This window comes from Urocitellus parryii, chromosome 3, assembly GCF_045843805.1.
Source record: "Urocitellus parryii isolate mUroPar1 chromosome 3, mUroPar1.hap1, whole genome shotgun sequence".
Taxonomy (NCBI): domain Eukaryota; kingdom Metazoa; phylum Chordata; class Mammalia; order Rodentia; family Sciuridae; genus Urocitellus; species Urocitellus parryii.
In genome coordinates this window covers 218,142,029-218,168,278 of record NC_135533.1, presented here as the reverse complement: position 1 = coordinate 218,168,278, position 26,250 = coordinate 218,142,029, and the positions used below count along the sequence as shown (strand labels likewise).

Here is a 26,250-nt window from a genome sequence, read left to right as displayed (position 1 = left end):
CCAGCCAGGGGCTGCACTGCTGGCCGGGGTGCAGGTGACCAGAGGCCTGGCACACCAGGGACGGCACACAGCTGCCCGCCCACATTAGCTCTCCGGGTCCCCATCCGTCCCCAGGAGTAGAGGAGTGGCACCCAGTGCAAGGTCTTTATTCAGGCCCCAGCGGGTCCCCAGCCCCTGGCAGCCCTGCGGCCCCACAGCGGCCGGCCCCGGCCCAGGCTGGTCTCCTGGCAGGAGCGAGGTGCGAGGCCGGCACGGAGGCTCCCAGGACAGAGGGAGGCCACCCTGTGGGCCCCAGGCCTCGGGGTGTCGGGACCACCAGGTGTGCCCACCCCGTGGGGCCGAGCCGGCAGGGTCACGCGGTCAACGCCTCGGGGCTTCCTGAGGCCTGGGGACCAGGTGTGTGCAGCGCAGGCGGCCGAGGCGGTCAGGGCCGGTCTCCAGGGTCCCCTGGAAGGGAGGGGTGAGGGTGGCGTTAGAAGGAGGGCCTGTCCCAGGCCCAGCCGGCCCCACCTGGGTGGAGGACAGAAGGAGGTGACTCACGGCTCCGAAGGTGGATGGGCCACACGACCAGGCTGCACAGGGCCAGGGTGGCCAGCACGCCCACACCGCCGGTCACAGCCACCATCACCCAGTGGTAGAAGCCCACGCAGGACCGACAGCAGAGTTCCGAGCTGGGAGGACAGAGGCGGGGATACCTGAAGCCCAGCCGGGGTGCCCTCACCTCCAGCCACAAGCACACCTCAGAGTGACCAGGGCTTGGCCTTCTTGGTCACCCCGAGTCTGGACACTTCTCCCCTCCTGGACCTCCACCTGGTGCCAGCTCCACCCTGACCCGCAGCCTGTCCTCCCACAGCAGCCACCAGAGGGCGCCTGTAAGCCCCTGGCCCAGGCCACGCCTCTGCCCACAGCCCTGGGGCCCAAGTCCTCTCTCAGCCCAAAGGTCTGCAGGAGCCGCCCCCCTCTGCCGCCCTCCTCCCGCTGCACCCCTGCTGCCCAGGGCACTTGACCGTGCCTCCAACACACTGGCCTCAGTCCTGCCCCGGGGCCTTAGCACAGCTGCACCTCATCCCTGGCCCAGGCCTCCCCACCCCCCTCCAGGTCCTCAGTCCTGCTGACCAGCCTCCCCAGGCCAGCTCCCCGGGACTTGGCGGAGTGCAGCTCACTGACACCTCGGCGGGCTTCAGTTAGGTCCTGAAGAGTCACCTGCCCCTGGGACCCCATGCTGGGCCTCCTCAGTGGCCTCCCTCCCCTCCCCTCCCCTCCGCCCCGCCCTCCCACGTCTGCAGTGGGCCTGCCCCAGGGGAGGGCCCGGGTCCCCAGCTGACCCTTCAACCCTGCAGGGTCGGCCTCAGGCCCCGGGGGACACTTACGGGCAGGGGTGCAGGCTCTGCACCACCATGACTGCCAGCCCGTTGGCGACCTTGTCCGAGAAGCTCATGGCCCCGTACACGAAGGCCCCGCTGTGCTGGGGGACAGGACGAGTCAGCGCTAGGTCAGCGGCTCTGTCCCCTCCCCGGCTCGTGCCGCAGCCCTACCGTGTGGGGGCCGATCAGGTCCGCCGTCATGGCCAGGGAGGTGACGAGGATGGTGGCACAGCCTGCGCCCAGCAGCACCGCCGCCACGTACACGGCCACGCCCAGCGTGTCCACCAGCGCCACCCAGGCCGCGAAGACCAGGACCACCAGGAGGCCCGTGAAGTAGGTCAGCTGCAGGAGGCCACACAGTGGGCACCCGCGCTCACCACCCCCTGTCCCCAGCAGCCCCTCTGCTGGAGCCACCGTGGAGCGTCCACCCAGCAGCTGTGAGCCCGTGGCCATCTACACCCCAAACGCCAGCTCTGAAGGCGAGGACAGGCCCTGGGAGCCCGCAAAGCGCAGGGAGGGCAGCGGGAGAGCCCTGAGCTGCACCCCCTCCCCCGGCCGCCCACTCACGTTCCTCCCGATGCACTTGTTGACCGGCTTCATGAGGAAGGAGGACAAGAATCCACTGAGGTACATCACCAGGGGAATGGTCGCGATGAACCTCTGCGGGGCAGCCAGCAGCAGCGCTCAGTCGTGGCTCGCGGGGCTGGGCCACCCCGGCCACCCCTTCCGGGCCGCCCTGCTCACCTTGGGCAGGTTGAGGGAGTAGGTAAGGTACATGGCCATGTAGGTCTGGGACAGGTTCACAATGAGCCTCGTGGTCATGTACAGCACACCCACCTGTGGGCAGATTAGCAGAGGGGCAGCCAGGGCTCAGCCAGGGCCCCTGTGCACCCAGGCCAGCAGCGCGGAGGTGAAGGGGTTGGCGGCTGGCGGTGGTGGGCGGGGCGATCTGCTCTGGGCGTGGCCGGGGGCGTGGCCCGGGAGGCCAGACCCACCTGGTAGAAGGCGGGTTCCTGGAGCCAGTGCTTCCAGAGCAGCAGGGGCTGTGGGCTGGGGGCCACCAGCGGGCTGTGCTCATCGGGCTCCTCGGCCCGCGGGCGGCGCCCCTCCCGGGTGCCCAGGTGGAACAGCAGCGAGAAGACGGCACCAACGCCCACCACCATCAAGGACAGGTTCTAGGAAGGCAGCAGGAGGGTCAGTGGCCGCCCTCCGGACCGCAGAGACTCGGTGGCCACCTGCTCCAACTCACCCGGAACACTGGCACGTCCTGGACCCCCAGCTGGTCACCCACGCTGACGTCCTGGGCAGGCCCCGAGCTTGAGGAGCCCTGCAGGTGCAGCAGCAGCCAGGCGGCGCCGAAGACAGTGATGTTGGCCACCACGGTGAAGGCGTACCTGGCGGGGGCGGGGCCTCAGGCGGGGGCACCACGCAGGGACGCCCCTGGCCGCGGCCTCCCAGCCTGCCCGTGTGCACCACTCAGCACTGGGAGGCCGCCACCAAGTCTGAAAACCAAAGTGCTTAAAGATGGAATTCTGTCCCCAAAGCTGCAGGGCGACGACTAGTGTCTGGAACTAGCCTTGGCTCCTCCTGCCGCAGGCTGCGTGCCCGGGCTGGAAGGGCGCCTGGTGTGACAGGAGTAGGTTTCCCTTGCTGAAAGTGGTGTCGTGCCCCCTGCGGAGTCCCCGTGTCCCCACACTGAGTGGCCCAGAGTGGCTCGGCCCAGCCCAGCCGGCGGGCCCTGGGGATGCTGGCATTGGGTAATGCCTGCCGTTAGCACGGGCCACAAGGGGGAAGTGGGAGGTCCCAGGAGGAGCCCAGGGCAGTGCCCAGTGCGGCTCTGCCTGCAGATGCAGGTCAGCCCTGGCCCAGGACAGAGGTTCTGCTCAATGGTCAGCCCTGGCCTGGGGGGGATCAGGCCTTGGCTATGTCCCCAGTACAGCAAAGCAGGACAACCTGGCTTTGGGCCCACCTCCTCTGGACTGTGGGAGACAAAACAGTCCCGACTCCCAGATTCCCAAAGAGCTGGCACCCAGCAAGCACTCAATAAATGCTCTTGTCACTTCCAGAATAGCATCCTCTGGTGCCTGTAGCTAGCCGGAAGTAAGCCAGGCACTAAATGTACCATGTGGAAGGCAACAAGGGCCCATGATTCCTCTTCTGTTCAGTGCCCAGGAGGGGACTGTAAATCCAGGACAGTCACCTACCCAGGTGTAGGTGACACACTGAAGCAGAATAAAGGGATCTTGCAGGTGTGATTTGGTCCTGAGGAAGGTGGCCTTGGGTAGGCCTGGTGTAATCAGGTGAGAGCCCCCGAGACAGAGATGCCCTGGTGACCATGTGCACGAGGGTTGTAGGAAAGCAACTGCCACCAGGGACAGGCACACATTAAGGGACCCCAAACCTGACACAAAGCCCCAGCCCCACCTCAACGACCCCCAGCCCAGCTGTGCCAGTGTGGCACGCCAACCCTGAGCACCCGCCACGGGTTCTGGCTCGAGGCTCGCCTGACCCGAGCGTACCTGAGGGCCGTGAGCTCCACCTTCTCGTGGTCGCTGGTGACCAGCTCGGGGATGAGGCTCAGGTGGGCGATCTGCGTGGCGGCCCAGCCGAACTGGAAGGTGACAATGAAGGGCCCGTAGTAGAGGAGGGCGGCCCACTCTGGGGTGGCCGCCCCACAGCCCAGGCACGGGCTGAAGATGAAGGGGAAGGACAGCAGGACACAGATGGTGCCTGGGGACAGGCAGAAGGGATGTCACTTTCGGGTCCTCCCCACCAGCCTGGGGCTCCCTAGGTGTGACGAGGTGGACGTGGAAGCCCCCAGTCCTGTGGCGGGCCCTGTGACTGAGGGAGCTGAGGCGGAGACGGGTCCCCGGGAGGCAGCGCCAGGGCAGGTGAGGGTCAGCCGGGAGGCCGCAGGGAGAGCAGGGAGGGCAGGAGTGGGCCCCGTGCCAGCCCAGGGCCATGTCCCCGGTCCTGGGGCAGGACGCTGGTGCAGGCTGAGGGAGGCCTCGTAGCAGGAGAGCTGTCCCCAGCAGAAGCCCTGCCCTGCCCAGCCCTATCCTTCCCTCCCAGCCCAAGAAGGCCTCTGGGTCCCCAGCCAACACCCAGAGGCCACCATCCGGCCAGGAGGCCCCAGTGGTCCTGGGAAGGCCCTGCTTTTCCCATCCTCTACCAGGGGCCTCTCCTGGGGATGCTGAGGTATCGTGGCCCCCAGGACAGGCGCTGAACCCCAGAGCAGAGCCCACCACCGCCCGAGACCTGCTGCTCAGAAAAGGTGCCTCCGAATGAACGGGATGCTCCTGTGCCAAGGCCCCGCCGACCCCTCCCAGCTTCACTGTGCCTCCAACACTGTCCTGCCCCGGGGCCTTTGCACAGCTGCACCCTCTGCCTGCCACGCTCATCCCCTCACATCCCAGCAAAGCAGCTCCTTTCCACCCCATCTCAGCTTGAATGTCACCGCCTCAGGGAAGCCCTCCCTGACCAGCTCCATCACCAGCAGGCCCCTCCTGGACCCGGACCAGGGACCTTGTCTGCTCCCCCAACGCACAGAGCTTCAGGGGGTGGGTGGCCGAAGGCCTCCATTCCTCCCGTGTCCCTGGCACTCAGCAGAGAGCCTGCACCCCAGTGTCCTTCCAAGGAGTTGACAATCCCGGGGGTGGCCTGGTGGGTGGCGTCCTATCATCAAGGCCAGCCTGGGTGACTTCGGGAGATCCTGCTCAATAGGAAAGGTCTGGGCTGCAGCTGGGGGCGCTAGGTCCCACCTCAGCACAAAGGAATGGGACTGACTGGTTTTAAGAACAGGGGGCTGCACTGGAGCCCAGAGGGGCAGATGGCCCACTCCCTTTCCAGACCAGGAGAGGCCGGAGGGTGCCCCACAGCCAGCTCCAGCCGCCCCGCCCCTGCTCCTCCCAGCCCTGGGGCGCCCAGCCTGGGGGAAGTGAAACCAGACCTAGAGCCACCCACTTCTGTGGAACTGGTGCCTAGGAGGGGTCCTGGCAGATCCCCGGAGGCCACCCTGGGGCAGGGCACGGTGAACTTCAGTCCAGGGAAGGTGCCTCAGGCCTGGGAGATTCCTGCTGCCCGGCATAACCCTTGCCGGCCCAGGCTGCCTGGCAGGGCGAGGGCAGGCCAGTGTCTTCAGGTAATGACAGCTGACACTCGGGTGGGCACAGGGTCAGCTGTGCAATGCCAGAGACCTGCTCTTCCTCCTGCCACAGCACTCAGAGCCGCGCCAGGGCTCACCTTTCCACAGCGCCCCCAGCCCCGCACCAAACTCCTACTCAAACTTCAAAGCCCCACAGCCAATGTCCCCTCTGCTTTCTGAAGTCCAGTCGCACCACCTGCCCTGTCTACAGGAGGATTCGGGTCTAGCTCCGAGGGTCCTCCAGGATGAGGAAAAGCCTGAGGAGCTGGTTAAGAAGGAAGGGCCTGGCTCCACCGTCCAGACCCACTCCCAGAAAACGGAGAGGTGGGCGCTGTTGCCAGGGCGACCTAGGCTCATCACCTGTCAGGCACCAAGAGGGGCTGGCTGGCTTCCTCTCCAACATGGGGATCTCCCAGCCTAGGCCTCCCCATGTGCCCACCCTGAAGTGGGGAAGGTGCAGGCAGCTTGGTGTCTGGAAGGCACCCACCCCCAGGCCCACTTGGCACCCCACAAGCCCGCAGTTCTGCGCCCACAGAGGGGCCTCCCAGGGAGGACCTCCCCCTAGCGGGGAGCAGTCAGCAGCTCTCCCTGGCACGCCCCTGCGGCTGTGCTCCAGGCTCTGCCCCTGATAACCACCCTGCTCCTGTCACCTGCCCCAGGCTGGCCTCCCTTGCTGGTCAGCGAATTTCCCAGCAGCCAGTCAAGCTGCTGCACTGGACCCTGCACCCAAGCCCTCCATCAGCCCAGGGCAGGGGCCAACTCTGCTGTCACTGTGTCCTGGGAGGCCCCTGCCCCTCCCTATTGCAGTGTCTCAGGTGACCCAGGAAGAACTCTTCCTCGGCAAAACCTGAAAATCCAGGCCCTGAGGCTATGACCACAAGGATGTGGGCCACCCACAAGCCACCTGCAGGCCACCCACAGGCCACCCAGAGATCTGCTGCATCTTGCAAAAAGTGTCACCAGGACCTAGTCAAGCACTGCCCTGAGGGCAAAGAACACCAGCCCACCCCTCCTGCCCTCCCACCCTTAGAATTCCAAGGAGTGGGAGCGCGACTCTGCTAGGCTTGGCAGGCCCAAAAGGCCAGGCTGAAGCTGGCAGTGCCTCCAGGGCAAACCACAGGGCACCTGGGGCTCATCTCAGGAGGCCCAGGCAGCAGGCCTCGCCTTATCAGGAGTACCAGCCACACGCGTGGCCGGCAGGAGCAGTGTCCCCCTCCCCAGAGCCCTCTGGTCCTGCAACACTGCCTCAGCCACCCCCACTGCAGACCCCAACCCTGGTCAGAGGCGGCACTAACACCGGGCACAGACCTGGCCCCTCCAGGCCCACCCAGCCCCCAGCTCCTGGCTAGCTGGGCAGCACCCACCCCGCTAAAACACCAGGTCACTGAAGATGGGGCAGGGCTGGACAGGGTGCTCAGGGGGAGACAAGCAGAGGGAGTCTAGACAGCTTGACCTTCCTCAGACAGAGCTCTCCTGGACAGTCACCCTGATCAGACAGACGGGGAGGCCAGGGTGGACCCGACAGACATCCAGGGAGGTGCTGGGCAGTCAGACCAGGGCCAGAGAAGGGGCACACTTCCCCTGGGGCCCCACAAAGTCATATGACAGGCCCTGCAGGCCAGACAGAGCCTAAGAAAGCCAGATGAGGAAGGCTGGCCTTGGGCAAGCAGAGGGGACACGAGGCAGTTCAGCAGCTCATGGGTCAGGCAGCCAGAGGGGTACTGGGCAGTGGGACAGATGGAGGAGGCTCAGTCCAAGGGACAGGCAGAGATGGGGTGACATTGGGGGTCTCAGGTCAGGGAACAGAATCACAGAGGGGAGGAACACATGTCACAGACAGAGGGGTTCTGGGTCAGACAGATGGAGGAGGCTCAGTCCAACGGACAGCCAGACCCGGAGCTCCTGGACAACGGGACAGGTGCCCAGGCAGAGCAGAGTGGGGAAACTCGGCACAGGTAGACAGAGCGTTCCTGAGTGATGGGACAGACAGATGGAGGAGGCTCAGGCCATGGGGCAGGCAGAGGGGGTCTCAGCAGTGACACCCAGGGCACTGTCACACAGGGTGGCGGCGGACCCGCGCCGGGGTGGGCGGCGGGGAGGCGGGTGCCTTACCGACCAGGTGCCAGGCCTTGCGCGGGCCGTAGCGGGCGCAGCGGCCGGCGGCGCGGTCGGCCTCGTAGCCCACCAGGGGCGTGCACAGCCCGTCGGCCACCTGGCCCAGCAGCAGCAGCAGGCCGGCGCCGCGCGAGCTGTAGGCGCGCACCGAGTGCAGGTAGAGCAGCAGGTAGGTGAACCACATGGACGCGCACAGGTCGTTGAGGAAGTGGCCCACCGCGTAGCTCAGCCGCGCGGCCAGGGACAGTGGCCGCGGGGGCGCCCCCGCTCCGGCCGCAGGGGGCCCCGGGCCCATGGCGAGGGCGCTGGGGACGTCCCCCCGAGTCGGCTGCGCCTCGCGGAGGGGATCGCGGGGCCGTCCGGGCCCGCCAGGGACCCGCGCCGCGCTCCGGTCCCTCCGCGCGAGGCCAGGCCACGCGCCCTCGGCCCCGCGGGAGAGCGCGTCTGCGGAGCCCAGCCGAGCGCCGGGAGCTGGCGACCAGGGCGAGGCGGGCGGGGCGGCGGCGGGGAAATCCCGGGAGCGGCGGCCGCCTCCACCAATCGGAACCGCGCGCCGGGCCGGACAGCCAATAACCAAGGAGGAGGCGTGGCCCTGGGTTCAGCCCGGCCTCCGCAGCGGACGCCCTCGCGGTCCTAGCGCCTGGCAGGGAGCCTCGGGGTTAGGGAGAAGCTGGCCTGTGGTTCATCGGGGGTAAATCAGAAGCCCGCAGTCCTTCCGCCCACCCAGACTCATGCCTCGAGGTCCGGCCACCCCCGCCCGCCCGCAGCTTCACGAGGCTAATGTGGCCGGGGAAGTGAGGGTGGGATGGAGGCTGAGCCCGCCTCTGGGCAGGGTGACTTCCTGGCCCGAGAGGCCCAATGGGACGCGGAGAATTATTAGTACTAATTAATTAGTCATTACGGATAATAATGGGGCTCATCATTACCACACCAGCTGGCATTTAATGAGCGCTGACGGTGCCAAGCGCCCCACGTGGCGGAGGCCGGTCTCACTCCCACTTTAGGAGCCGGCGGGAGGCAGTCCCGGAGAGGAGCCCGGGGCTCTAGGGAGGAGACAGGGGCCCGCCGGGAGGCAGGTGCCTGGGGCCACTGCCTCAGCTCCGCCGGCCCTTCCAGGAACGCGTCACTGGACGCCAGAGATTTCCAGTCCCCCGAGGGCTGGGTGCGTTCCCTCTACCCCCAGGCCTCCTTCAGCGGTATTTTAAATGGAGTCAGAATCCTAAGTCCAGTCCTAACTGCGCCAGGCCCTGTCTCCCAGCTCTAGAAGGGGTACCGGGAAGCCCCCTGGGGTACTGGTCTGGGTCCGTGCTGCCCTCTCCCCACCTCCCCAGCCAGTCTGCCATTCGTGTAGGGTGGAGGCTGTGCGCAGCCCGGCCTCCTGGGCCTCTGGTTCAGATGCGGGAGTCCCTGTTGCTCAACCTCTGCCCGCATCTGTGGCCCTCTGCCGACGATTCCCACCGCTCACTCCTTCATTCCACCGATTTATTTTCTTTCTTCCCCCTCCTTCACTGCCTTGTCTCCAGGATGCCTAGTCTGGCTTGAGGTGTGGCCCAGTGGGGGAGTGCTCGCCTAGTGTGGGAGAGGTCCTGGGGTCCGTTCGCAGCACGGAGAAAAGAACAGAAAAGAAAAACAGTCAGTGGGATGAGTGAAGGGGGGATGGTAGGCAGAGGTTGAGCAACAGGGACGCCTGGATTCTGAACCAGAGGCCCAGGCGGGCAGGCCAGGACCGCCCCACCCGACACCAAGGCAGGTAGACCTCACCCACTCTTATTATCAGGAGGCTGAGGACGGTGGGAGGAGCGGTGGAGGCTGGGGAGAGACAGCCCGGGAGGAGACCTGCGTGATGGCCTGGGGGAGATGAAGGGATAGGAGATAGCAGAGCTCTTCCCTCCCCAGCAGAGCCACCGCCCTCTGGCCCTGTGGACAGGACCTCAGCTTTTCACTCATTGTTTCCCTTCCCTCCCAAGGTGCAGGAGATTGGACACTTTGTACCCACTTAACGGATGTGAAAACCAAGGCAGAAACCCAAGTTGCTTGCAGGAGATGCCCCTGACAAGAGGCAGACCTGGGTCCATGCTCTGCTCTGGGGGACCTCCAGGGCCTCTGAGTGACCTGCTCACCAGGAGGGGAGGGTCACCTGAGAGTGTGTGCCTAGCTCGAGGCCAGTGTTCTCAGTTCCTTCAGGAGCCCAGCGGCAAGCCCAGAAGCGTCCCAGATTCAGCAGGGGGCAGGTGGTGCCTGGGTGAGTTGAGGGCCAGCTGATGTTTCCTGGCCCTAACTGGGCGGGGGCAGCAGGAGCCAGCTCAGCCTTGACCCAGGCTCTTCCATTCAGCTTCCAAGAAGGTCAGGTCACTGGGAGCCGGAGAAGGGCTGGGGAAGCACCTGGTCAGACAGTGGGGACCCCTCTCTGGCTGACACCCTCACCCCACCCTGAGGCTGGACAGAGGCCACCAGGACATCTGATCCCCAGCCAGGGAAGCAAGGAGAGCGTCAGAGGAAAAAGGCAATTGCTGGGGACAGTTTATTTTAAACTTTTGAAACCAGTGGAGGGGACACGTGCCCCAAAGAGGGGGTCAGATTCGGGGTAAAGATCAGAGAAGACCCTGTCTGGGAGGAGGCGTGCCAGGAAGGAGAGATAAAAACCCAACCGGCCCCTGGAGGGAGGACGGCCTCTAACAGAAAGGCCTGGGGTTAGGAGAGATCCTGGCAGCCTTTGATGTCCCCAGAGCGTCCCAGCCACCCCCGACGCCAGCCCCGCTTCACCCCTCCCCTGGCTGGTGATCAGATGTCCTGGTGGCCCCGGTCCAGCCTCAAGGTGTGGGGGGGTTGCTTTGATCCTGTCTGACCCAGGCCCATGATGGGGGAGAAGGGGCTCCAGAGATGCCACAGAAACTTCTTAGCTCTGAGGGTGGCTGTGGGGGGGCACAGCTAAGATCAAAGGAGAGTGGCCTTCGGCAGCCCAACAGGCCTCTGCCTCACTCTCCAGGATGTGATGCAGGGGAGTGGCCTGATGGAACAGATGTGGCATGGGGGCTGGGGGAACGTCCTCGTCCCCGGTGCACAGCTGCCCAGCCTCAGCGCTGACCTGAGGCAGGACCTCTGTGGCCCAGGCTGGCCTTGAACTTGCGATGCTCCTCAACCTCTGAGTGGCTAGATGACAGCCGAATGCCACTGTGCCCAGCTTATTTTTTCGGCGGGGCTGGGGCTGGGACCCAGGCCTGCGAGTGTTAGGCACGCACTCTGCCTTGAGCTGCCCCTGACCAGGGCTTCCTCCTTCCTCCAGCGGGTGGCCCTCTGCGGCGCTGTGTGGGAATGGCGTCTCTGAAACCCCAACAGCCTTGGGCACTGCACCAGCTGCTACTGCATGGACAGAGGGGAGACTGGGCCCTGGTTTCAGCCAATGACCCAACTACAGAGAGGGGCTCAGCGTCACCCCACGGAATCCCCCAGCCGAGACCCCTGTCCCCAGAGACTGTGCACTGCAGGGCCAGGTAGTGTTTCTGACAGGTGTTCCTGTGGGTCCTCGTTTGCCTTCTGAAGCGGCTGAAGGCACAACCTGTGTGAAACTTGCTGTTAAAAGGCCTGTGGGGACTGGGTGTCCAGACCGTGGGAAAGCCACTGAACTCTGGCTCTTCTTGCATCCTAGAGAAGTTAGACCTCATGGTGACAAATATCCATAAAAATTTAAGAGGGATCTGGGCGTGGCGGCCCAGCTTGTAACCCCAGCATCTCAAGAGGCCGAGGCAGGAGGATAGCACATTGGAGGCCAGCCTCAGCAACTCAGTGAGACCTGTCTCAGAATAAAAAATGAGCAGGTCTGAGTGTGGCGCTCGGAGGTGGAGAGCAGGCAGAGAGCCGAGTCCACATCCCGGTGCTGAAAGGAATCCATAAATAACGAAAGGGGAGACCTACCACCCAGCTTCCTGTTCTGCCTTCCCCTGGAAAAACCCTTCAGAGACTCAAAAGGGCGAGGTCCAAAGGCACACCTGAGCCCGGGCTGCTGTGGCGAGTCACAGGCAATGATCATGATGGTCACCCCCTGACACAGCGCAGGGTGGCAGTCACCTGAGCCTCCTTGGGCGGCTGGGGGAGGGAGGGAGGGAGGGAGGCCCTGGGACACGCAGAGGCTCTCCCTAAGACAGGCTTTGGCCTTTATCCTGTGGCACTGGGGATGGACCCCGGGGGGCGCTGCCACCGAGCCTCACCCAGCACCTTCTATTTTGAGATGGGGCCTCCTTAAGCTGCTGGCGCTGGCCTGGGACTCCTGCCTCGGCCTCCCGGGTGGATGACAGGCACAGCCCCGGGCTCTCTTAGAGGTCATGGAACAGTCCAGCAGTGGCCGTGGAGCCTGCGTTGACATCAAGAAGCCAGATACCTACAGGCGAGGCCCAGCAGCAGCCCGCTCAAGACAGAGGCTGCCTTCCTAGCCTTGGGACCTCAGGGAGTGACCTTATTTGGAAATAGGGTCCATGCAGATGGAATCAGTTAGGATGAGGTCATGAGGGTGGGACCTGCTACAATGTGACTGATGTCTTCATGAAAAAGGAAATCAGGCCCCTGAGTTCCATTCCCGGTACCAAAAAAAAAAGGGGAATTAGGACGCACACAAGGCACGGTCACGTGAAAATGGGTAAGGCGGAGGGTCACCACTGTCCACCGGCGCTCTCCCCACTGCCCCCACCGTGGCCGCGGACGTCCGGCTGCCCCCGCTCCAGAAGTGAGAGCCTGTGCACTGTTTGCACAATGAAACTTAATTAAAACCCAAGATGTCGGCTGAGCCTCCTCTGATGGGCTCAGGACCCTGGGACTCCACGTCACTTTGCTCTTCCTGGCTCCAAACGATCCACATTCCCAGGTGATTCATTAAAGGAATGAAGGGAATCGACACGGAATGGGGCGCCCTTAGGCACTATCCTAAGAGCTGGGGCCCCCAGGATCGCACGTTGCTACGGAAAGTAGATGCGGGCGGGGGTGCAGCTCCGTAGATGCCTGCTTGTCTAGCATCTGTCCCCTTCCTGTCCCCAACGCAGTGCCCGCTCCTTCTTTTTTTGGTACTGGAGATCGGTCCAGCCCTCGAGACAGGGCCTCGCTAGGTGGCCGAGGCTGGCCTTGAACTCGGTGCCCTCCCGTCTCAGGCCCTGCGCCGGGGTTACAGGCTGCAGACGCTGCGCCCCTCACCTCCTTTGGGTGGGCAGGAAACCCCTGAAGCCGTGCACGGTGCGCGGGCAGCTGGAAGGCGCTTCCTCGGCCGACGCCAGCCTTGTCAATCCAGTCAAAGGGGCGGGGCCGGAGGGGCTGGCCGGGCCGGCCAGGCCACCGCGAGGCGCGGGAGGTCCCCGGGCGATGGAGCAAGGAGCAGTCTGGAATCCGGGTCCGTCCAGATTCCAGGGCGAGCTCTTCTCCGCTCTGGGCGCATCTTAGAGAACCGAGCCGAGCTCCCAGGCCCGAACCCCGGGACAGCGAAGCCCCTGCGGGTCTCAGGGCGTCTGCAGGGCGGTGCAACCTCCGTCACAGTCGGGTTTTAGAACATTCCATCATCCCCCAAAGAAGCCCTGTCCCCTTGAGCAGTACCCTGTCCCCTCCCCGACCCCACGAATCCCGTCCCTGTCTCTGGATACTCCTGTTCCGGACGTTTCCCGCCAATGCAGCCGCACACCGTGCGTGAGGCTCGCTCCTGCTGTCCCCCTGCACAGCGGGAATCGGTCTTCATTCTTTCTTTCCCTGTAGTGCTGGGGGTTGAACCCAGGGGCGCTAGACCACTGAGCTACATCCCAGCCCTTTTTATTTTATTTTGAGACAGAGTCTCACTGAATTGCCCAGACTGGCCTTGAACTTGCCGTCCTCCTTCCTCAGCCTCCCCAGTAGCTGGGTTGACAGGTGTGTGAATGTCACACCGGCCTACTTCCGTTTTCATGGCCAACAATATTTTCCTGTGTGGACATGCCACACCTCACTGATTGATTCATTGTCAAATAATCAATGCTTTCACTTTCTGGGGCTTCTGAGCCACAGTACTGCTCTCATCCTCCGACACTCTGGTCTTTGCTTTGGTGCTGGGGTGGAATGGAGGCCACGGTCTAGGCAAGCAGTCTGCCCAGCTGCCTCCCCATCCCCGAGCCAGCCTTTGACGTGTGTGCTTGAAACGCCTGTTTTCCCAGGCGCGGGACGCAGGGTGGAATCCAATGGTAACTCCACGTTGACTTCACCCTTTCAGGAATTGCCTGCCCCAGCTGCGAGCCATGTACAGGATCCCTCCATGCATTTATTCAGCAATACACACTAAGCACCTCTTAGGGGCAGTGCCAGGTCACAGACAGAAAACATCAATGTGGAGAGATGTCACAGGAAGGGGGTCATGAGCAATTCCCAAAGATGGGGGGCTCAGGACAAGTGGGGTCCTTGACCAACGGGGGCGGGGGAGAATTTCAGCTCATGTCCATGGACCCGGAGATTGACTAGGAAGGCAGGGGATGCCCTGTGGGCCATGCCAGAGCAAGAGACTCTTGAGGTTCTTGGACTCTTCCTTTGGAGGAAACTTGGGGAAGGTGGCCTGGAAGCTCTGTGGGATTGACAGGGTGGTTCTGAGGATTTTTTAAAATATTTATTTTTTAGTTGTAGTTGGACACAATACCTTTATTTTATTTATTTCCATGGGGTGCCGAGGATCGAACCCAGGGCCTTGCATGTGCTACGTGAGCGCTTTACTGCTGAGCCCCAACCCCAGCCCTGGTTCCGAGGATCTTTAGACTGCCAGATTGTGGCTTAGTAGTAGAGTGCTTGTCTGACACGTGTGAGGCTCTGGGTTCGATTCTCAGCACCGCATATAAATAAATGAATAAAAAGTGAATAAAAAGAGGTCTATCAACAACTGAAAAAAAAAATCTTAAATGTCACATCTCTCTTAATCTACTGGTAGGCTAACAGTGCACAAGGTGATTTTCATAAGCTGGTGAAGTTACAGTAACTTTAATATTTACAGGTTTCCAGAAACTTGAGAGTGGCAGGCCTGGGAGAAACTGGCTTGGGGAGTGACAGACCTGGTATAAAGAAATTTAAATCAAAATTATATTTTCTTGGTGGGGCACAGTGACACACACCTGTCATCCCAGCAGCTCTGAAGGCTGAGCCAGGAGGATCACAAGTTCAAAGCCAGCCTCTGCAAAAGCAAGGCCCTGTGCAACTCAGTGAGACCCTATCTCTAAATACAAAATAGGCTGGGGATGGGGCTCAGTGGTTAAGTGCCCCTCTTTCTGTATGTCTCCTTCATATATATACATATGAATTCTATCCTGCTTCACAGGGGTATGTGGGAGTGGGGGAAAGAGATGGACCACAAGCCTGGGAAACCCTTGCTGAATAGGCAACATTTGGGCAAATACCTAAAAGAGGTCCAGGAGAGAGGCAGGAAGGTATTGGGGCAAGGGTTTTCCAGGAGTGAGATACAGCAAAGGCCTAGCATATGGGAAAGAAACCGCAGGGGGCGTGGAGCCAGGGAGGGAAAGGAGAGGAGTGTGCTGGGGGTGGACAGATTGATTAGGGTCTAATGGGCCACGGTAGGCTACAGAGGTCAGCGTACCCTCCCGGTCCACCGCATTGGCAAGATCCCTGTGGTCTTTCTTCCCCACTATCCGTTCCCAAATGCTCTCAGCCCTCCTCATGATACCATCCCCAGCCTGACCTAGACCCTGTCTGTCTAGCCTCTATTTTGTTTTGTTTTTAAAATATTATTTCTAGCCATTAATGGACCTTTATCTATCTATCTGTATGTGCTGCTGAGATTCGAACCCAGTGCCTCACACAGGCCAGGCTAGCGCTCTGCCACTGAGCCCCAGCCCCAGCCCCAGCCTGGGGTCCAGCCTCTTGGTCCTGGGCATCGTGCAGTAAACCTATTGCACAGGAGGTAAAACCTTGGTCCTAGGGTGAAGCAATCCCCGCGCCCAGAAGCCCCAGACCGCGTAGGGCGACATAACAGGGACAGCAAGTTAAGTGAATAAACGGGAACTCTCCCCCTCCCCAGCTTTTGAAAGACGCTAAGAACAGGTCCACCTAGCCCTACCGCAAGGGCGGGGCCTCTTGGACACCTTAACCTCTTCCCTAGCAACCTACCGCTGTCCCCATGGAAACTGAGGCGGGACCAACCCGGCTCCGCAGGTTCCCAGATCCGGCAGGGGCGGGGAGTCTCAGCTTCAGCCTGGGAGGAGCAGTTCGCGCCGCGCCTACTGGCCCTTTAAGAGGCTCCGCCCAGCGAGGCCTCCAGGAGCCCTTGATTGGTCCCGAGCGCAGCCGAGCGCAGCCGAACTTGACGCACCGCCCGCAGTCTTCCCGCCCCACCTCCCACGCGCCTCTGCAGCCTCCTCAGCCAATCACCCACTGGCGCGCCGACCTTCATCTGCATAGTCACGCCTCAGAGGGATGCCGCACCCAATCGGGCCACAGGCCACGACTGTCATTAGCATGCCGGGGGCGGAGAGGGGCGGAGCGGCCGGCAGGGGCGGGCTCGGGGCGGTTGGTTGGAGCGTCGCCGCAGTCGAAAGGTCCGGGAAAGTTTCTTTGGAGGTGAAAACAGCCGCGGAACTCGGGGTCCTGCGAGGGGGCGGGGGCGCCAGGGTCCGGGAGTCGGGGCGGGGCCCTTTCCGGGCGGGAGGGAAGCCGGCCCGGCCTCCCGGGGGGCGATCGCCCAACAAAGGATTCCTGGGGCGCCCGCCCTCGAGGACTTCCCCGCCCCCGGATCCGGCTCCCCCCGCCAGGCGCCCCGGGCCCGGCATTCGCGGCTCCCGGTCGGGGTGGGGGCGGGACCCCGCCATCCGGGGCTCGAGAGCCCACACCTCTGCCTGCTGGTGTTCCAGGTCCGGCCCGGAGCGGCCATGTCCCACGGTCCCAAGCAGCCCGGCGCGGCCGCCGCGTGAGTGCGCTGCCCCCCGCCCAGTCCGAGCTCCTGGACTCCCACCCCTGGGGGTCTTGACTCCCCCACCCGGGTCGGGGATCTCCACGGGCTTCTCCCTAGACTCCAGCCTGCGACCCCGCTCCTGGGCTCCAGTCCCTCCCAGGACTCCCGGCTCTCCCCGCTATAGAGGCAGTCTCAACCCCTTGATCCTGACCCCCTCGAGGTCAGGGAGGCCCCACCCCTCCCCGGACTCATGCCCCTCTTGGCCAGCTCCGTGGGCTCCGTGGTCTCAAAACGCTCAGGGTGAGCGCGGCGGGTAGAGAAGGCTCAGGGTGGGAGTAATCCTGATGACCCCTCGTCCCAGGCCGGCGGGTGGCAAGGCTCCGGGCCAGCATGGGGGCTTCGTGGTGGCTGTCAAGCAGGAGCGCGGCGAGGGCCCGCGGGCCGGCGAGAAGGGGTCCCACGAGGAGGAGGTGAGAGTCCTTCCCCTGCAGCAGGGGAGGCCCCGGGGTCCCGCCCCCAACCTCGAAGCCCTGCCCAAGACCAGATTTGAATTCCTGGAGCTTCCTCCCACAGCCCTGATTTCTTCTGGAAGCAGAGAGAGACCCCACCCCACCCGTGCTAGATGCCACGCCCCTAACAGACTCACTGCCTCTGAGCCCAGATCCCGCCCAACGCCAGTGGTAGTTCCCCCTCCCCGAGGGCCCCGCCCACTTCCCCGCCTCCCTGGGGACCGCACCCTCCCCACCAAGAAGCCACGCCCATAGCCCAAGCCAACCACATCCCTGGGCTCTGCCCACTCTCTAGTAAGTCAGATGCCCTCCCCCGGTCAGGGAACCCCTCTAATACCCAGGTCCGGATGCTTGGCCGCGTCATACCTCCAGTCCTTCCCGGTTTTCCAACTAGCCCCGCCCACGCAGTCCCCGCCCCTTCTCCGCTGAGCCCCGCCCCTGCCCTCCAGGCCCCTCCCAATAACGCAGAGGGGTTTTGCAGCCGGTGAAAAAGCGTGGCTGGCCCAAGGGCAAGAAGCGAAAGAAGATTCTTCCGAATGGGCCCAAGGCCCCGGTGACAGGCTACGTACGCTTCCTGAACGAGCGGCGTGAGCAGATCCGGACGCGCCACCCGGACCTGCCCTTTCCCGAGATCACCAAGATGCTGGGAGCAGAATGGAGCAAGCTGCAGCCAGCAGAGAAGCAGGTGAGGGGGACCCCCAGCCCACTCGGACACCCCTGCAGCCACGTCCCTCAAAGCATGTGGAGGGTTCATGTTCTGCTTGGAAAAATGAACACCCACCCCAAGTTGGCAATAATTAGCAACAGGGGAGAATAGTTCTAAGATTTAATGTTATACCTAAAGATGTAGAGATGGGGGCCATATTTGTTGGTGAAATCTTGTGAGTCTCAAATTCTGGTAATTAGTTTTAAAATTGCAAAAGCAGGGCTGGGGATGTGGCTCAGCAGTAGCGCGCTCGCCTGGCATGCGTGCACCCGGGTTTGATCCTCAGCACCACATACCAACAAAGATGTTGTGTCCGCCGAGAACTAAAAAATAAATATTAAAAATTCTCTCTCTCTCTCTTTCCTCTCTCACTCTCTCTTTAAAAAAATATATAAAAAATAAAAAAATAATAAAATTGCAAAAGCATTGAAGAGATTTAACAAATCCGCTTCCAGTTTGCACCTGTTGAAAGTGATATTTCAGCAAGCAGAAACGGTGTGGCATGGAGTAGGGACAATCCAGGCATTAGCAGCCTAGAGGAGGGGAGTCATGTAGGAGGGAGGAAGGCGCTGAGTTGGGGCTGTGGGAGGTAAGGTGGGCACTGTGAAGTGCCCTGGGCAGCATCCTGAGGGCACAGGGAGCTATGGAAGGCTAGGGGGGTGGGGCAGGGCCAGACCTGGGTGAGGGAGGCAGAGTCTGGCCGTGAAGGGCTGTCATCTGGGCTGGGCTGAGCCTCTGGATGCTGCCCTGTCCCGCAGCGGTACCTGGATGAGGCCGAGCGGGAGAAGCAGCAGTACATGAAGGAGCTGCGGGCCTACCAGCAGTCAGAGGCCTACAAGATGTGCGCTGAGAAGATCCAAGAAAAGAAGATCAAGAAAGGTGAGTCTGCTGGAGGCCAGTGTGTGGCACCTGCCCTGCATGGTACTGACCCCTGCCCAGGCAGAGATCCCCTCCATGGAGAGAAAAGACACATAACCGGCTACACATGCATGAGGGTCACTCAGTGCTGCAAGGGGGACCACGTGGGGAGCCGGAGCCAGGATGAAAGAGAACTGACCTAGGGGAGGGGCGGCAGACAGCCTGTGCGAAGGTGGCCACTGGAAGGCTGATCCTGCCCTCCTCCCTCCCCTACCAGAGGACTCGGGCTCCGGGCTCATGAACACTCTCTTGAATGGACACAAGGTAATGATGTTCTCCTCCTGGGACAGCATGCTCCTGGGAGAGAGATCTGGAGGTTTCTAGACCCTCTGGTGGATGTTAAATGACTGCCATCTCCCGGAACATCCAGGGGGTGTGTCTGCCTTCCCTCCAAATTGCCACCTTGTCCTTTTGCCCCAGGGTGGAGACTGTGACGGCTTCTCCACCTTCGATGTTCCCATTTTCACTGAAGAGTTCTTGGACCAAAACAAAGGTGAGCGTTAATGGAGTCCTAAGAGCCCAGCGCATGGACGTGGGTGGTGTGCTCAAGGGTGGGCCAAGAGGGTGCCATGGTGGGAGAAAGGGGAAGCGGGGTCCGCCTCCTCTAAGCTGGGGGCTGGTGTGGGACGGGTAGCACAGCTCGGGCCAAGGCCGAGTGGCCGGGGTCCCAGGGCCAGCTCCAGGCTCTAACCTACTCCCCGGCTGCAGCGCGGGAGGCGGAGCTGCGGCGCCTGCGGAAGATGAACGTGGCCTTCGAGGAGCAGAACGCGGTGCTGCAGAGACACACGCAGAGCATGAGCAGCGCGCGCGAGCGCCTGGAGCAGGAGCTGGCGCTGGAGGAGCGGCGGACGCTGGCGCTGCAGCAGCAGCTCCAGGCCGTGCGCCAGGCGCTCACCGCCAGCTTCGCCTCGCTGCCTGTGCCGGGTGCGGGCCGCCCCCACCTCTGAGCCCCGCCCAGCCCGCCGCAGACCGACCCGAGCGCCCCAGCCCCCAGACTAACCTAAACTCGTAGCTCCTAGCCCCATCCCTTCTGGCCGGCCCCGGGAGCCCCGCCCCTTTGACCTCCCCAGCTCCCCCAGACCACAGGAGCTGCTCCTCGCCGCCCCTCCTACCTCAGGCCCTCCCCCGCACTGAGCCCTGAGCCGTCCCCTGGGGCCCGCCCCTGCCCTGCCCTCCCTGTCCCACTAACCCCCAACTTCTTAGCACCACCCCTCCCTGTGCCCTCTAGCCCCACACCCCACTCCGCGGGGTCCTCCGCTCTTATAGGCCCCCACCACCACTAACCGGGTTCCCCACAAGACCCTGCTGTCCAGCTTCCTGCCCACAGCTGACCTTGATGGCCTCCTGCAGCGTCCATATCCAGATAACCCAATCCCGACCCCACCCCACTATTACTGCTGGTGATCCCCCTAGCGGGACCCCTTCCTGCAGAACCCCTGTCCTCTGCCCCAGGGAGCCAGTCCCTGTGAGTCCTTGAGGCTGCTGACCACCTGCCCGCCTTCCACAGGCACTGGTGAGACGCCGACGCTGGGCACGCTGGACTTCTACATGTCCCGGCTGCATGGGGCCATCGAGCGTGACCCAGCCCAGCATGAGAGGCTCATCGTCCGCATCAAGGAGATCCTGGCCCAGGTCGCCAGGTCTGTGCCTGGTTCTGTGGCCTGGACCCCAGCTTAGCCACCAGAGGGGTCCCTGGGGAGTCCTGGAGGGGCTGGTAGGGTATAGCCTTGTCAGGTGGGGTCCAGAACGTCCCCAAATCTCAGGGTAGATGCTAGGTGCCCAGGTTAGTTGGGCTCCACTCTGGGAGGAGCTGGGGGGCCTGGCCTCTGGGTTTCCTGGGAATGGTGGGTGCTGAGCCCTGATGTGGGGCCTCCTCTCTCCCCTTACAGCGAGCACCTCTGAGGAATGGGCCGCTCAGGACGCAGATAAGCAGCTCTGGGCTCATCTCTATCCCACCCCAGTGAAGGAGAGGCTGGGGGTCCCCCCTTAGGGGCTAGGCCCCATTCTGCACCTTGGGGGCTCCAGCCCCCCTAAAATTAAATTTCTACAATATCCCTTTAGCTTTCAGTCTCCCCAGCTTCTTGAACCCAGAGGAAGCACTGGGCTTTGGAGCTGCAGCCAGACCCTGTGGCTGCAGAGCTAGAGAGGCCTGCTCCCCTCTTGGGGCTGGCCACAGCGCAGGACCCAGACAGGACTGCTGCACACCTGGTGGGGCTCCGTGGCCACCCACCGCATGATGTGGGACCCCGAATTGCTCACCAAGAGGGCGGCACCATGTGCCTTACAGGCAGGGGACACCCTGGTGACCACTTTCACTGGTGGGCCCCCAAATCCCTGCATCCCAGGGAAGGCTCTGCAAACCCCTTGTCCAGTGGAGGGACCTCGGGAGCCAGACCTTCCCCATCTCAACCCCAACATCTGCAATAAACAGTGCAGTTTGCGTTCGGGCTTGTGAGTGTGCAGTTTCTGGGGTGTGGGTGGGCCAGGAGATGCACACAGGGCCTCTGGGACACCAGCAAGGGACTTCAGGCCTGCCCTCCTACCTCCACAGAGCAGCATCCACCCTGCGCTCCTGGCCGGCCGGTGGGCTCAGCACAGAGGGGCTCAGGAGGTTGCAGGAGTCCGTGGCCATCCAGCTGGTCTCCAGCAGTGGTGGGACTGTGCTGTGTGCCCCTGAGCTGCGGCTACCATCTCATGAAATGAGATGAAATGAAATGACACTTCTGTGGCATTGAGTTCATTCACATTGTTAGGCCACCATCGTTTCTACTGACTACCAGAACATTCTTACCACCCCAAAAAGAAGTCCTGTCCCTATGAGCATCGTGCCCCAGTCCCCCAGACCCTGACAGCCAGACTCCACTTCCTGTCTCTGATTCAGGCACTTCCTGTGAGTGGACTCCCACCCACACTGTGTCCTTTTGTGTCTGAGCTCAGGCTGAGCGCCAGGTCCTCAGATCCACCCACACTGTGGCTGGTATCATGTTTGGCAGGTCGGTTGGTTGGTTGGTTGTGGTCCTGGGCATGGAACCCAGGGGCGCTCTGTCACAGCTACATTCTTAGCCCTTTGTGGTTTTGAGACAGGGTCTTACCTGGCATGCATGAGGCCCTGGATTCAACCCCCAGCCCTTCAGGGCAGGTGAGAAACAAAGGGAGCCAGGCCCTCAATAAGTTACCCAGGCTGGCCTCCGAATCGGCCCTCCTGCCTCAGCCTCCCGGGTACCCAGACGATAGGCGTGAACCCCTCCCTGGCTTCACTGGGCAGCTTTCTAAGCGATAGCAACTTCTCCTTCCTGCCCAAGGCCTCCTGGAACTTGCTTCCCACCAATGATTGGTTCGTGAGATTCCTCGGCAGCAGGAGGCTGCTGAGGCTCTGCCTTGTGGCTGTGTGCCACGCACCTGTCTAAGAACGCCGATGGATGCCCAGGTGGTTCAATCCCACAGCCCCAGGGGGCTGCAGGCTTCTGTGCTGGGTATCCTTGTCCTCACCAAAGACTGCCTGAGTGCCCGCTCTGTGTAGCAATGCTGCAGGAATAAAGGACACCAAGGGGGGGCTGGGGTCGAGGCTCAGCGGTAGAGCACTGCACCTGTGAAGTTCTGAGCTCCACCCTCAGCACCACATAAAAACAGACAAATACAAAAAGGTATTGTGTCCAACTACAAGAATGATAAGAATTAAAAAAGGACACCAGGCCCAGGCCCTCCAGGAGCTGAGCCTGTAGACAGGGACGCAGGCAGGACACAACTATCTACTGTCTTTAGATGCTAAGGAGACAACGCTGGGGAAGGTAGGTTTAGAGGTGGTGCAAGCAGGAGGTCAAAGTCCTGAAAGAGGTGGGGAGTGAGCCAGGCAGAAGGCACGCTGTGCTGTGCGAAAGCTCTGGGGCAAGGCTTTGGAGGCAGAGTCAGGAGTTTGTGTGGCTGGAACAGAGGGGAGAGGGAAGGGGGAGGCAGTGAGGGGACAGGAGAGGTCCTGCAGGGTCTCCTGGATCACAGGAGGACTTGGGCTTTGACCCAAAAGGAAGTGGGAGCTACGGAGGGCTGTGGGCAAAGGAGGGACGCCCAGCAGCTCACATTATACCAACATAACGCCCCTCCCCATCTCTTAAGTCTGTTGCAAGAATTAAAGAACCCACGCAGCAGAGAGTGAGCGCCAGGGCACGGAGCTGTCCCCGACCTTATTTGCGATCCTTGTTATTTCTGCATCTGCATCTCAGGCCCCTGCGGACCGCCAGACGTCCCCAGGGAGGGTGCAGCTGGCCCTGGCAGGGCCCGGACACCTGGGGCCCGTGCCCCCCTCCCCACCCCATGGTATCGCCTTCCCGGGCGGCTCGGGTTCCCGGATCGCCTTACCAGGGCGACTCGGCTATCGCGCCCTGGACAGGGGGAGGGGAGGCTGCAGGAAGCGGTGGATCCGGAGGCGGCCGCGGCAGCCTGGGTGGGTGGAGGAGCTCCTCCGGCCATGGAGAGCGCTACTGCCCGCGAGGCCCCGGGGGCTGAGACCCCGCGCGACCCCGTGCCCCCGCCCTCCCCAGCGGAGACCCCAGCCGCGCCCCGCGTGCGCCCGCGCCTCGTCTTCCGCACGCAGCTGGCGCACGGCAGCCCCACCGGCAAGATCGAGGGCTTCACCAACGTCCGCGAGCTCTACGCCAAGATCGCAGAGGCCTTCGGAATCGCGCCCACCGAGGTGAGTGCCCCCCACCCCGATTCCCGCGCCCGAGGTGCCCGGCGGAGCGGGGATAGGGACCGAGCCTGGGCCCTAGACGGGAGCCCGCGGATCTCAGATTCCTAGGAAACCTCGGGTCCCAGGACCCCCGGATGCTGGGCGCTTGCGGAGGTGGGTTCCCCAGATCTCAGGAATGCTCCTCTGGATCCGAGGTGCCCTGCGCAAAAGATTAGCAGGTCTTGGGTCAGGAGCGCCTGCTCTTCCAGGGCCCGCTCCATGGACCCAGCTCGGATGGGTCCCTGCCTCCGGGAGGAGCTCCCCGAGTGCCTGGGCACGGGTGCCTGGGGTCCCGAGGTCCGTGGCTCTGGAGGCTGGGAGCTGGTGCTTTCCAGACAGGTCCTTGCACTGTGCAGCCCGAAGGGGGCGCCAGGAAATTCCATTTTTCTGAAAAAAACCTCCTCCGGGGTTTAACATGGAAGCCAGGGTTCGGCAGGTGGCGGAGAGGGACCCCTTGTGTCCGCAGCTTCCTTTTCTCCCACATCCCCATTCTGAGGTCCCCACCCCGGCCAATCCCTGCGGGCTGCCTTGGCACCTCGGTTTCCTCCTGGGGCTCTGCAGCCACGCACTCCAGGGTGGTGCAGAGTCCAGGGCTGAGGCGAACTCGGGCCCCCTCTCCCACAGATCTTATTCTGCACCCTCAACAGCCACAAGGTAGACATGCAGAAGCTTCTGGGTGGACAGATAGGGCTGGAGGACTTCATCTTTGCCCATGTGCGCGGCGAGACCAAGGAGGTAGAGGTCACCAAAACAGAAGATGCCCTGGGACTGACCATCACCGACAATGGGGCTGGCTATGCCTTCATCAAGGTGCCTAGGGTGGCTGGTCACTTCCTGGGTGTTTGGGGATCTGACTTGAGTGACTGCCTCTTTGGATCTACGTAGGCTCTGGGGACCCAAGGGAGGTGGCCAGGTTGCCTGAGAGCAGCTCTGGGTGCCCACAGAGGATCAAGGAGGGCAGCATCATCAACCGCATCGAGGCAGTGTGTGTGGGTGACAGCATCGAGGCCATCAATGACCACTCCATCGTAGGCTGCCGCCACTACGAGGTGGCCAAGATGCTCCGGGAGCTGCCCAAGTCCCAACCCTTCACCCTGCGCCTGGTGCAGCCCAAGAGAGCCTTCGGTGAGAGCCACCTGGGCTGGCGGGGGGAGCGACCAGAAAGCGGGCACTTGGGACAGTGGAGGAGGGGCAGGGTGGACGGTGTGGAGGGCCGGGCTCAGGGGCAGAGTGCCTGCCTGGACGTGGGGCCCTGGGCTCCACCCCCAGCATCACACACCCAGAGGACATTTCTGGATGCCTCTTGTGCATGGCAGGCTCCTGGCACTGTGTCCAGAACGGGCAGGGACTTTCTAGACCACCAGAGGGTCAGTGGTGGGGGAGGACGGGGGAAAGCTTGGGCAGAGGGGTCAGACAGGTCAACTGTTTGGCCGGCTGAGAGCTTGTGAGGTGGCCCCGTGACACCTGGCGTGTTCTAGGAAGGTGCTTTCCATAGGGAATCAGACTGGCCCCTGGGAGAGGCAGGAAGCTTGCTCCAGACCATGGCTCTCGCCTCGGCACTGTGGACACCGGGGCTGGACCCTTCTCTGGAGGGGTGTCCTGGGCACTGCAGGGTGCTGAGCCACAGATGTCAGACATGGCCCAGGGTGCCTGGGGACAGGTCCACCCTGCTGGGGCCTCTGTTGGAGAATGTGCACCATCATGGCCACTTCCTCCTGTGGACCAACATGGGCTGCCCTCCTTGGCCCGTCGCGGGTGGCCCTTGGGGTGGTACCATTCTAGGATGACAGACTCCCACGGTGCCTGGCACCTGGTGGAGGAGGCCCAGGAGACAGGAGCGGGGGGTTAGATCTGTCTAAAAGGAAGAGCCACTTCTCCAGGGAGGACGCTGACCCTCCAGCCACCCAAGCCAGTCCTGTGAAGAGGCAGGTTTGGGAAGTGTCCAGGGCAGGATGGACATGTCGGTCTCCGCCTGGCTGCTCTGTGGCTCCCTCTGGGCTCGTGGCTTTGTGTCTTAGGAAGAGTGGAACCTGAATGGTCTCTGAAGGTGAAGGGCAAGAAGGTTCTAGAAAGCTCAGCTGGTGGCTTCCCGGGATTCTCCACATCCAGAACACGCCTGTCCCCCCTCTGTTCCCTCCAGATATGATCGGCCAGAGGAGCAGGGGCAGCAAATGTCCTATGGAAGCACGAGTGGCCAGTGGGAGGGAGACCCTGCGGCTCCGCTCTGGGGGTGCTGCCACAGTGGAGGAGGCGGTGAGTGGGGCTTCCTCCAGGGCCCGGCGCCCAGGCTCCCCCACCCCGGAGCCTCCGTTCCCCTCCCGTGAGGCGGGTCCTGGGAGGAGGCAGGGCCATCGGGTGGCGCCAGAGCACTGATGCTGCGTGTCCCAGCTGCTCCTCCCCGGGGTGGGTGGCTGGGTGGCACTCCTCACCCTGGGCCTCCTCCCCTGTGCCCAGCCCAGCGAGTTTGAGGAGGAGGCATCCCGGAAGGTGGACGACCTGCTGGAGAGTTACATGGGCATTCGGGACCCAGAGCTGGGTAAGGGGCCCGGGTAAGCTGGGGGTCCCTGGAGGGAGGACAGTCCCCGGGAAGGAGGCCGGGGCCCCGGGCAGGCAGAGGCCAGGAGCAGCCTCACCACGTCCCTCCCGCACGCCCACAGCATGCACTATGGTGGAGACATCCAAGAAGACGGGCAGCGTCCGGGAGTTTGCGCGCTGTTTAGACTCCGTCTTGGGCGAGTTTGCCTTCCCGGACGAGTTTGTGGTGGAGGTGTGGGCCGCCATCGCAGAGGCCAGGGAGGCCTGTGGCTAGTCTGCCCGGGGGCCGAGCGCAGCCCCAGCCCGCAGCCCAGCCCACTGCCCCCGCCATCCCAGCCGGTGCCCAAAG

At 62.8% G+C, this 26,250-nt stretch overlaps 3 protein-coding genes across 5 annotated transcripts; 2 read left to right on the top strand and 1 right to left on the bottom strand.

Moving 5' to 3' along the window:
- Positions 1 to 136: 136 nt before the first annotated feature.
- On the bottom strand, positions 137 to 8,044 carry Mfsd12 (major facilitator superfamily domain containing 12). Of its 2 annotated transcripts, none has more exons than XM_026404355.2 (10): positions 7,621 to 8,044; positions 3,884 to 4,094; positions 2,614 to 2,758; positions 2,360 to 2,539; positions 2,109 to 2,201; positions 1,932 to 2,024; positions 1,536 to 1,706; positions 1,371 to 1,460; positions 541 to 671; positions 137 to 447 (listed from the first exon to the last, which is right to left on the bottom strand). In XM_026404355.2, the coding sequence occupies exons 1-10, from the start codon at positions 7,916 to 7,918 to the stop codon at positions 150 to 152; spliced, it is 1,710 nt and encodes a 569-aa protein (XP_026260140.1). In that variant the 5' UTR covers positions 7,919 to 8,044; the 3' UTR covers positions 137 to 149. The 2 variants fall into 2 exon arrangements, with proteins under 2 accessions (XP_026260140.1, XP_026260141.1); XM_026404356.2 differs by having other exon boundaries at positions 343 to 447; positions 1,371 to 1,465; positions 7,621 to 8,042.
- Positions 8,045 to 16,114: 8,070 nt separating this feature from the next.
- Hmg20b (high mobility group 20B) lies at positions 16,115 to 21,087 on the top strand. 2 transcript variants are annotated; one of them, XM_026404352.2, is made up of 10 exons: positions 16,115 to 16,179; positions 16,470 to 16,525; positions 16,872 to 16,980; positions 17,501 to 17,704; positions 18,484 to 18,604; positions 18,861 to 18,907; positions 19,064 to 19,136; positions 19,352 to 19,567; positions 20,151 to 20,283; positions 20,533 to 21,087. In XM_026404352.2, the coding sequence occupies exons 2-10, from the start codon at positions 16,488 to 16,490 to the stop codon at positions 20,543 to 20,545; spliced, it is 954 nt and encodes a 317-aa protein (XP_026260137.2). In that variant the 5' UTR covers positions 16,115 to 16,179; positions 16,470 to 16,487; the 3' UTR covers positions 20,546 to 21,087. The 2 variants fall into 2 exon arrangements, with proteins under 2 accessions (XP_026260137.2, XP_026260138.2); XM_026404353.2 differs by having other exon boundaries at positions 16,116 to 16,157.
- Positions 21,088 to 23,105: 2,018 nt separating this feature from the next.
- On the top strand, positions 23,106 to 26,250 carry Gipc3 (GIPC PDZ domain containing family member 3). Its single transcript, XM_026404436.2, has 6 exons — positions 23,106 to 23,330; positions 23,991 to 24,176; positions 24,311 to 24,491; positions 25,507 to 25,619; positions 25,821 to 25,902; positions 26,024 to 26,250. The coding sequence occupies exons 1-6, from the start codon at positions 23,106 to 23,108 to the stop codon at positions 26,173 to 26,175; spliced, it is 939 nt and encodes a 312-aa protein (XP_026260221.2). The 3' UTR covers positions 26,176 to 26,250.